Source organism: Oryctolagus cuniculus, chromosome 8, assembly GCF_964237555.1.
Source record: "Oryctolagus cuniculus chromosome 8, mOryCun1.1, whole genome shotgun sequence".
Classification (NCBI taxonomy): Eukaryota; Metazoa; Chordata; class Mammalia; order Lagomorpha; family Leporidae; genus Oryctolagus; species Oryctolagus cuniculus.
Window position 1 is genome coordinate 41,917,463 of NC_091439.1, and position 11,437 is coordinate 41,928,899.

The 11,437-nt window shown below is 43.2% G+C and overlaps 1 protein-coding gene across 1 annotated transcript; it reads right to left on the reverse strand.

The window, feature by feature from the left end:
* Positions 1–1,216: 1,216 nt before the first annotated feature.
* Positions 1,217–11,350, reverse strand: BBS12 (Bardet-Biedl syndrome 12). The gene is made up of 2 exons (XM_002717237.5): positions 11,144–11,350; positions 1,217–3,422 (listed from the first exon to the last, which is right to left on the reverse strand). Exon 2 carries the CDS (start codon positions 3,413–3,415, stop codon positions 1,289–1,291), a length of 2,127 nt encoding a protein of 708 aa, XP_002717283.3. The 5' UTR covers positions 3,416–3,422; positions 11,144–11,350; the 3' UTR covers positions 1,217–1,288.
* Between the last annotated feature and the right edge of the window lie 87 nt (positions 11,351–11,437).

Here is an 11,437-nt window from a genome sequence, read left to right on the forward strand (position 1 = left end):
AGCGCGCTAGGCTGAAGCCAGGAGCCTAGAACTCAATCTGGGTCTCCTGTATGTGCAGCAGGGACCCAAGTACTTGAGCCATGACCTGGTATCTCCCAGGGTATGCATTAGCAGGAAGCTGGAATGGAGAATGGAGCAGAAACTCAAACCTAGGCACTCCAATATGGGATGTGGATGCTGTGTTAACTGCCTACCTCTAAAACATGAATTTTCACCTGCTGTCTGCCTACAATTTTTTTTTTTTCTGGTGTTTTCATTGTCTGCTGGAGTATGGTTTGGTTTGTGCTATGGTTGGAATGTTTTTGTCCCTACAAAAGTTCATGTGTTGGAAGCTTAATCCACATTACCAGTGTTGGGAGGTGGCAGATGTTTAGATCATGAGGTCTCTTGCTCATATGCCTGGATTAATGCTGCTACAAAAAGGATTTGCTGTAGTGAGTTTACTCTTTTGGACTTCAGCTTTCTACCACCTAAGACTAAGAAAACCCACACCAAATAGCAGCACCTTGATCTTGGACTCCCATTCTCCAAAGCTATTCTTTACAGATTACCCAGTCTGTGGCATTTTGTTATAGCAGCCCAAAAGGACTAAGACAGTCTGCTTTAATCTTTTTTGTTTCTTTTACTAAGTCATTAAGTGGCTTTTCTCTTTTCCTCCTGTTCAAATTATTGGGATTTCTATAGAACTATTAAGAGGGGACTCTTGTGGAGGCAGGGAATGGGCCAGGGCTCTTGCCTATTATTGATGAAGTACTGAAAAGTATAGCCTTTTCTATGTAGCTTTTCTCTGCTTATCAAGATCAAGTTTGCTTGGAAAGATTTTCTTTCTCTGTTTCCCAGAGGTCAATTATCTCTACTGTCAAGATTACATTTATTTTCAGGGATTTTATTCCCTAGATTATCTCACTGGGTCTTCTGCCAACCCCAGCCCAATACAAAAGGACATGAACTGTCAGAAAGGCTATCTACTATGGGCTCTGAGCATCCTGGTATACTTATTGTATATGCAAATCAATATGAAGCTCTGGCTACCGTCTTTGCTGTGAATAATAAAAGCCCTTTGTTTCTGACCAAGGTGCCTGTGTATTCTGTTGCACCCCATGAAATTGTCATAGGCTAACTTGTTAGCTCCTAAGTAGGATAAAAATCCCAGAGCCTGCACATTTACAACAACAAATGTTCTCTTCCTGGTAACAGTTATTTTAGGCACTATAACTTGACTATTAATAAGTACATTTATTATTAGCATTAAAAATCACAAGATGTTATATTTCCTATTAGTTTAATACTACAAAAATAAAAAGCCCTCTAATTCCTGTGGATTTATTTGCGTGTGTCCAAGTCCAGTAATAATTTCACTGTCTGACTGAAGTACTAACAGTACTAAATCCAGTGCTCGGCGCCATGCCTCAATCTTTGGTGTAACGATGTCATAAACTCTTGGAATCTGCTCCAGTTTATTTGAAACACCTGAATTAAAAATGCCACTATTTAACTTACTATACTCATTCAGGACATACGATGAAGGAGAGCCTGAATCTTTGGCATTCTGTAGATGATGCTGAATGAATGAGCTGGCTTCTAATTGTGATGAGTAATTGGCAGAGTTATATACAAGAGTTGAAAGGTATTTGTGCCATCCACTTGCCAAGCATTTAAGCACAGTTGGTCTATATATTGGCAGAGACGACGCTAACCAAGAGGAGGTATTAATAAGGCAACCTGACCAGGCATGGTTTCCTTTTTTCAGAGATTGCTCTGCAAGAATTTGAAGATGACTAAGACATAAAAATTCGACTGCACCACCTCCAAGGAATACTTTTTCCTCTTTTAGAGCATAATACAAACGATAGGCACAAGTCCAGAACCTATCTTCTTTGGCTTGCATCTGTGCAGTGACTGGGCTAGTGAGGACTGCTGTGACCAAATTAATTCCTTCTGTTTTTAACACAACTGCCATTCTGTTGCTCCCATCTACAATATCCACAGGACTACTCCAGAAGGTCACAGAGACCCCCTCGCCCACACAGTCTTCATTCACTTGGGTGAGATAAGCCACCTGTACTGCTCCTGCAGCCTCTGCGAAAGCCTGCATCACCTTGGCATTCACTGACCCAATTACCAACCGCTTATTGTGTATGCACTTTTCAATTAACTGTTCAGACACCTTTCCTTGGACCAGGAGGAGGTTCACATCAAATTGGATTAATACCTGTAATACATGATTTATCCATAGTTCTTCTGAGCTATCTTCTTGAAGCTTCACGCTATCTAAGACTGTTTTAATATTTGCAGACTTATTAAATCCTACATGGCGATAATTCTCTGTGAGGTCACCCTCAATGAGAACTAGTCGGACTGGCTGATTTTGCAATGCTTTGATCACGGTAGTAGTTGACACAGACACAAGAGTGATGTATCCTGGACAAATACATGAAAAAGTTTCAGGTAAACCTGGCAGACAACAAGTGAAGATTCTTGAAATGTCAAACATAAATGGCACTGTAGGGTTGTCTCGCTGCATACATGCATTCTGAAATTGCAGCCGCAGGGCTGCTTCTACTAATTTCATGCTGCTGTGATCTCCGTGACTCAAGCCCGCTGCCAACTCTATCAGACCTTCACATCTGTAAGCTTTAGGAGTAGATGCACCATGTTCTACAGATCCATCTGGCTTGTGAATCCACTGATGATCTGTCCTATTAAAATACCTACTGTGGATTAATACTGACTTTCTACAGCAGGTGTGTGCGAGCAGCCTGTCTTTCAGAGCTTGTGATTTGCCTTCATCATCTTCAACCTTAGCTTGAGTCTTGAAGAATTTAGGTGACTTCACAGGTGCCTCAGAAAGATTGTAAATGCTTGGGGATTGACAGGCAACACCTTTGAGGTCGTGCTTTTCCTGTACCAAACCAGTGTCTGTGGGGACCTGCAGAAAAGGTGACAAACTAATACTAAATGTTTCAATTCCCGAAAATGTCTTTGTGTTGTCCATGTGGTCGAATATATTGTGGACAGGTACTTGAAGGGAAACTACCTCTTCACAGCAAGAATTCAAACCTTCTGCCATCACTGACACTATTATGGGAATGGGGACACCTATATGGAGACATTCTTCAACAGCATGACTCCATGCACCAACAAGAAACAAAAGAGTACTGGTTCCAGTTCTATATGTGCTATTCTGTGCTTGAACTGCTTCATTGAGAAGTTGTCCCACTGCACTGCTTAAATCCAAACTTTCAAGAAGCCGTACTGTTGAGCTGATTAGCACACTTTCATGACACTGTTCATCTACAACAAACTTGGATGCTTTTACTGGGCCTAGGAAAGTTCTTCCTGTTTCTGCTAGTGACGAGAGTTGTTGCAGTCCCACATGCCTTCTTGTGTTTATGACCCTGTAAGCCATCACCATGAATCATCTGCAAGTAAGATAAAAATGTGGAACTTTATTCAGTATAATCCATGATTATAAATGCTATATAGAAAGAAATTTAACATATGGCCCTTGACTCTGAGGTACATAAAATTCCATTAAATATGTTCAATGTGATGATACAGAATAACATTAATGAAATGGGGCCCTAGAGGAGGAACAGGAAGAGGAACTTAGTTCAACAAGGGAGTGGGAACACACAGGCCACAAGCAATGTTCGCAGATGGCAATCCCTGGAATGAGTACTGAAGAATACCTTAAAGGGTCAGCAAATTGAAGGAGATAGTAGTAAATTCACATCTATGTGAAAAAACACAGTGGTTTGGGAGTAATAACAAATGGTTTGTTTTCATGGGAATATAATGAATGTAGTGGGAAAATGTAGTAAGAGATGAAGCTCTGGAAGAGGAGAGAAGTTGGATCATGAAAGATATTTTGTGTCATGTCAGGAAGGTTAACCTTGATCTTGGAAGGGGAGCCATAGAACTGCTATAAGTGAAGGCTAGAAACAATGTGATATACTTCTTAATCTAGAAGTCTGGGTTTGAACTTGGCTCTACAGCTTACTACCTTTGTAGCTTTCAGCAGTTATTTAACTACTCTGCCCTTCAGTTTCCACTGGGGATAATAAAAAATTCTATTTCATGGATTATTTTGAGGAATGGGTATAATGCTTAGAGCAGTGCCAGGTACACAGTGTTTTTTGAGTACTTTTTAAAATAATAATAACAATGTTTGGATACTTTACCACTCTGATATCAGTGTAGGGGAATGAATGAATGAGCACCACATTGGAGGGGGAGAGGCCAATTAAGAATCTTTTATAGGGGCTGCTGCTGTGGCATAGAGGGTTAAGCTGCCAACTGCGACACTGGCATCCCATGTGGGCACTGGTTCAAGTCCCAGCTGCTCCATTTCTGATCCAGCTCCCTGCTAATGCACCTGGGAAAGCAGCAAACAATTGCTCAAGTCCTTGGGACCCTGAACCCATATGGGAGGCCTGGATGAAGCTCCTGGCTCTTGGCTTTGGCCTGACCATTACAGCCATTTGGAGAGTGAACCAGCACATGAAGATCTCTCTGTCTCTCCTTTTCTCTCTGTAATTCTGCTTTTCAAACAAATAAATCTTTTTAAAAAAAATATTCTATAGTTATTTAAATGAGAAATATGAAGAAGGGATGGGAGGGAAAGGATAGATTTTTGTTATTGAATAAATTTCAAAAGAAAAAAGCAGTACTATTGGATTTAATACTTAATTGGACTTTTTGTTTTTTTGAGATTTATTTATTTGGAAGGCAGAGATACAGAGAGAGAAGGAGAGAGACAGAGAGATCAATCTTCCATCTGCTGGTTCCCTCTCCAAATGGCTACAACAGCCAAGGTTGGGTCAGGCCAAAACTAGGAGAGAGGAGCTTCTTCTTGGTCTCCTATGTGGGTGGCAGGCGCTGTGGCAAAGTAGGTTAAGCATTTGTCTCTCGCACCAGCATCCCATATAGGTGCTGGTTCAAATCCCGGCTGTTCCATTTCTGATCTAGCTCCCTGCTGATGGCCTGAGAAAGTAGTAGATGATCAAAGTGCTTGGACTCCTGAACCAGTGTGGGAGACCCAGAAGAAGTTCCTGGTTCCTGGCTTCAGATTGGCCCAGCTCTGGCCATTGCGGCCATTTAGGGAGTGAACCACTGGATGAAAGACCTCTCTGTAACTCTGTCTCTTGAGTAAAGAAATAAATCTTTAAAAAAAATTATCTGCCTCATGAGGTATAAGCTCCCTGCTATTTAAATATTGTAGATAACATAAACTTCTTGGGGCTGGCATTGTGGTGCAGTGGATTAAACCACCACTTGCCATGTAGTTCAAGTCCCAGCTGCTAAGCTTCCAGTGCAAATACACTTGGAAGACAATGATGATGGTCCAAGTACTTGTGTTCCTGTTACCCACGTGGGAGACCAGGATGGAGTTCCTGGCCCCTGGCTTTGGCCTGGCCCAGACCTGGTTGTTGTGGCCATTTGGGGAGTGAACTAACAGATGGAAGATTTCAGTCCCTGTCTAGTCCTCTCTCTGTTGATCTTCCTTTCAAATAAACAAATAGTTTAAACCTCTCTTCCTACTCTAAGATTACCCAAATCCTTTGCCCCATACTTATATCCAAACTAAATCTGGATGAAACACAATTCTGTTTACGTCATGCCTTCCCTGGTAGAGAAGAAAATGGACAAAAACATCACACGAGCATGCTCCTTGATATCATTCCAGGTTTATGATCCCAAACCTCAGGGAGTCTCTTAATACTGTCTGGCAACCCATTTTTCCTAGCACTTATCTTTTCGTACAATTTTACTTTATGGTCATTACTTTCTGTATTTTATGTAACAAAGTTTTGCTTGTCCCTGAGTAGAACATTTATTATTCTATATTTTTTTTTTCAAAAAAAATATGGTTTATGTCTATTTTAAAACTGAGGTGCACCAAGTGCATAATTTAGTGGCATTTCGTACATATACAATGTTGTACAACTACTACCTCTAATGGAACCCATAGCCATTAAGCTGTTACTCTCCACTCCATTCTCCTTTGGCCCCTAGCAGCTACTCTGCTTTCTGAATATCTGGCTTTCTTTATTATTGATAGTTTATATAACATGTGACCTCTTGTGTCTTTCACTTAGCATAATATTTCACACTATGCATGCCATGGTATATATCAGTACTTCATTCCTTTTTAGAGTAAAGCTTCCTCTGTATAGATTACATTTCGTTTATCAATGGCTTCCATTAATGGATATTTGGGTTGTTTCTACCCTTTAGCTATTGTGAATAGTGTTTCTATGAACCTTTGTGTATATATTTGCATATGTGCTTTCAGTTCTTTTGGGTAAAGGCCTAGGAATGAAATTGTTGGATCAGGGCCAGTGCTGTGGCATAGTAGGCTAAGCCTGCATCTGCAGCACCGGAATCCCATATAGCTGCCAGTTCTAGTCCCAGTTGCTCCTCTTCTGATCCAGCTCTCTGCTACGGCCTGGGAAAGCAGCAGAAGATGGTCCAAGTGCTTGGGCCCCTGTACCTGCGTGGGAGACCAGGAAGAAGCCCTGGCTCCTGGCTTCAGATCAGCTTAGCTCTGGCCATTGAGGCCATCTGGGGAGTGAACCAACAGATGGAAGACCTCTCTGTCTGTCTCTCCCTCTCTCTGTCTGTAACTCTACCTCTAAAATAAATAAATTCTTTAAAAAAAAAAAGAAATTGTTGAATCATATGATAATTCTATGTTTAACTTTTATTTCTTATTTATTTTCATTTTTATTTGAGATGCACAGATACAGAGATCCGCTGGCTCACTTCCCAAATTCCTGCAACAGCCAAGGCTGAACCAGATGAAGTCAGTGACCGGCCAAAGCCAATAGCTAGAAATTCAACCTAGGTTTCCCACATGTGTGGCAGGGACCCAGGTACTTGAGTCATCACTGTTGCCTTCCAGAGTGCGCAATAGTAGGAAGCTGAATTAAAAGCAGAATCATACTTGAATCAGGCACTACAGTATGGGATGCAGGCATTCTGAGTAATGTTGTAACCACTGTACCAAATTCCTATACCATAGGTTTAACTTTTAAAGGAAGTGATAGACTGTTTTCCATACAGCTGAACATTCCCATCAACAATGTACAAAGGTGGGTCTGGTGCCATGGCACAGAGGGTTAAGGCACTGCTTGCAATGCTGGCATCCTATACTGAAGCACTGGTAGGCTGCTCTGCTTCCAGTCCAGTTCCCTACCAATGTGCCTAGAAAACCATGTGCATATGAGCACCATCCCTAAGTGACTGGGCTCTTGCCACCCATGTGGGAGACTCAGATGGAATTCTAGGCTCCTGGCTTCAGCACAGCCCACCCTGGCTGTTGAGGCCTTTTAGGGAAGGAATACCATGTGCGGATGGAAGAGCTCTTTCTTTCACATAAATAAAATAAAAAAACAAAAACAAAAACAAAAACAAAACAATGTATAAGAGTTTTAGTTTCTCTACATTTTTACCTTAGTAGTTTTCTAGGGCTGCCATACCAAATTATCACAATGTACTTGGTGTCTTAAAACAATATACATTTATTCTCTCTAGAGTTCTGGAGTCTAGAAGTCTGAAATGAAGATACTGGAAAAGCCACGCTCCCTCAAATGGCTCTAGGAAAGAATCCTTCCTTGCCTCTTCAAGTTTCTAACTGTTCCTGGAAGACCTTGGCTTTTGTTTATGTAACTGCAATCTCTACTTCTATTTTACATGGTCTTCTTATAATCCAGCAATACTCATCACTGAATTTAGGGTTCACTTTAATCCAGTATCTCATCTTAACTATTTAAATCCATAAAAACCCAATTTTCAAATAAGATTACCTTCTGAGATTCTAGGAGGACATGAATTTTGTGGGGGTGAATGAATACTATTCAACACATTATAATCAACACTCTGTTCTTCTAAAGTTATAGGCAACCTAGTGGATGTGAAGAGATATCTGATTCCAGTTTGGATTTCTTGCAGTTTCCTAATGACAAATGATGTTGGCCTTCCTCTAATGTGCTTACTGACTATTTGTTTATCTTTAGAGAAATGCCCATCTTATGATGGGATTGTTAGTCTTTTTGTTGACTTGTTAACAGTTCTTTATACTCTGAATACCAGTCTTTTATCCAACTAAGTTGGTCCTCCATATTCGTGGGTTCTGTACTCAGGGATTCAACCAAGCATGGATTAAAAACACTTGGGGATGCCGGCGCCGTGGCTCAGTAGGCTAATCCTCCGCCTTGCAGCACCGGCACACCGGGTTCTAGTCCCGGTCAGGGTGCCGGATTCCGTCCCGGTTGCCCCTCTTCCAGGCCAGCTCTCTGCTATGGCCCGGGAGTGCAGTGGAGGATGGCCCAGGTGCTTGGGCCCTGCACCCCATGGGAGACCAGGAGAAGCACCTGGCTCCTGCCATCGGATCAGCGCGGTGCACCAGCTGCAGCGTGCCGGCTGCGGCGGCCATTGGAGGGTGAACCAACGGCAAAAGGAAGACCTTTCTCTCTGTTTCTCTCACTGTCCACTCTGCCTGTCAAAAAATAAAAATAAAAAAAATAAAAAAATAAAAGAAATCCTTAAGATGCCCTAATAATCTGCGCCCGCTGCCTCTGTCTCTTACTGCTCTACTCCTTGATCTCTTTGGCTCCCTGCCTTAAAGGTGTTTCTGTTCTACTGGTTCCCTCTTTCTGGAATGCTCTTCACCCAAGAACCTATTGTCTCATCACCTTCAAACATTTTCTCCAAATTTCCCCTTTCAATGAAGCCTACCCTGAACACCCTACTGAACACCACAACTACTTTTTCCCCTTACATGCCAAATTTCCTTTATCTTCTCTGCTTTCTTTTTTTATATAACATCATCTTATATAATATTTCATAGTTTGTTTATTTGCTTACTATCTATGGACTACCTTTCTCTGTCGGAATATAATTCCCAGGTGGGAAACTTTGGTCACTGAGGTATCCAGGTAAACAGAATATTGCCTGACACATTGCAGGCACTCAATAAATATTTAATGCATGAAGAATGAGTGGTTTTGGGGCTGGCGCTATGGCATAGTGAGTAAAGCCCCTGCCTGCAGTGCCGGCATCCCATATGGGCGCCGGTTCGGGTCCCGACTGCTCCACTTCTGATCCAGCTCTCTGCTGTGGCCTGGGAAAGCAGTAGAAGATGGCCCAAGTCCTTGGGCCTCTACAACCGAGTGGGAGACCTAGAAGATGCTCCTGGCTTTTGGCTTCAGATCGGTGCAGCTCTGGCGGTTGCAGCCAATTGGGGAGTGAACCAGCAGATGGAAGACCTCTCTCTCTGTCTCTGCCTCTCTTTCTGTGTGTAACCCTGACTTTCAAATAAATAAATAAATCTTAAAAAAAAAAAAAAAAGAATGACTGGTTTTATCTGTACATTACTCCAAATTTACGTACAAAACCGAAACAAGATAAAAGAGATGTCATCGTGTGTATTCCTTCAGTTGGAACACAAAGTTCAACCACCTTTGTAGTTGACATGATTCCTATTTGGCACTCCCTTTTTTGAGGCCCCTTAACTGGTTTCAAAGAGAATTCCTCCTTCACACAGTTGTCAGAATTCTCTGAAAGAGTACAAACCTAATCAGAGTACTCCCACTGCCAAAAGATTTATCGTGGAACATGGAGTCTTCACTCCTTAGCTTGTTCTATAATCTTACCTTGATTTTTAAGACTCATCTTCCACCTTTCCCCTATAAACCTCATGATCTTGCCATTTTAGAATATATCATTTCTTTTACCTTTGCACATACTAAGCTGATTTGCATATACTTTCCTTTCTTCAGCTCCATGGGTGGTATCTATCTTCTACAAACCAAGGCAGAGCCACATTTTCCAGAGTCTTCTATAGCCCAGGGAGTAGTCCTAACTTTCTGTGCTCCTGAAGCACTTTCTTTTTTCTTTTTTTTTTTTTTAAGAGATTTATTTATTTATTTGAAAGCCAGCGTTACACAGAGAGAGGAGAGGCAGAGAAAAAGAGAGAGCGAGCGAGGGCTTCCATCTGATGGTTCACTCCCCAATTGGTTGCAATGGCCAGAGCTGCGTCTATCTGAAGCCAGGAGTCAGGAGCTTCTTCTGGGTCTCCCACATGGGTGCAGGTCCCCGGACTTGGGCCATCTTCAGCTGCCTTCCCAGACCATCAGCAGGGAGCTGGGACAGAAGAGTAGTAGCCGGGATTGGAACCAGTACCCATATGGGATGCCAGCACCACCAGTCCCTATGCTTGTGTCTAACTCCCCCAGCTAATCCGTGGGTTCCTTGATTTTTATTCATCTTTTATTTATAATCTTTAAAAAACTAATTAATTAATTAATTAGTAGAGAGGCAGAGAGAGATCTCCCCTCACTAGTTCAGCTCCCCAGATGTGTCCACCATCAGCTGGGCAGGGCCAGGCTGAAGCCAGGAGCTGGGAACTCAATGTAGGTCTTCCAAATGTAGGGCAGGGATCCAACACGTGAGCCATCCTTGCTTCCTCCCAGGATGGACATTAGCAGAAGCTGGGATCAGAAGCCGAGGTGTGACTGGATCACAGGCTCACTGATATAGGACGTGGGACTCTTAACTGTATGCCAAATGCTTGCTCCCTCAGTGTTATGATCTATATTTGATTTCCTTCAAATTCACCCACTAGCTAGCTTAGAGCACGACTTGTAGAAAGCATTAAATAGATTAAGAACACCTGGATTTAATATTATCCTAGATTATTACCAGTGTCCTAGATATTATCCTAGATTATTACCGGGTGTCGCGGCTCTAACCAGTGGAGCGGAAGCGCCACCCCGACCACACTACAGCACAGGTAAAGCTCCTTCCTGTGCAGTGATGCTTCTCGTGCATCCTGAGATCCATCTTATCCCACACCCACTTCCTTCAGTCACACCACGGCTCCACACCCCTCCTAGTCACACATTTGGGAGCCTCCCATGCCAGAATCCCTGAACCAGGGACGAGGCCAACGGCTAAGCCCCAGGCACTGTGGAGGCTGAGGAATATCTAGCGACGCAAAGAAAGCGCAGTCCCTTCCACCTCTATTGCTCTCGGACGGACACTGGCCCAGTACTCCCAGGCCCGAGGAGGCCAGAAAAGCAAACAGGGACTCCGCACGTCTTAGCCAGTGACTTGGCGAAAGCACCCCGCTACTAACCTCGCTCCTGCTCCATTCCAACGAGGTGATAAAGTGGTTGGCCTGCCACACTGCAGACGCTGTCCTGAATGGGTCAGGGACACCAAAACGCCGGCATGAAGGCGCGCCCTTTCCCGGAGGCAGTTTGCGCATGTGCGAAGGGGGCGACCTGGCGGCGTGGTTGGCCGTCGCTAGGAAACCCGGCAGGGGAACTTTCCGCTCCGCTCCGGGGCGGGCCGGGAAGGGCTGGAGTCGCTATTGGTAGAGAGAGGGGGTGGGCCTCAAGGCCATCTTTGCTTTTTATTGGGTAAAATG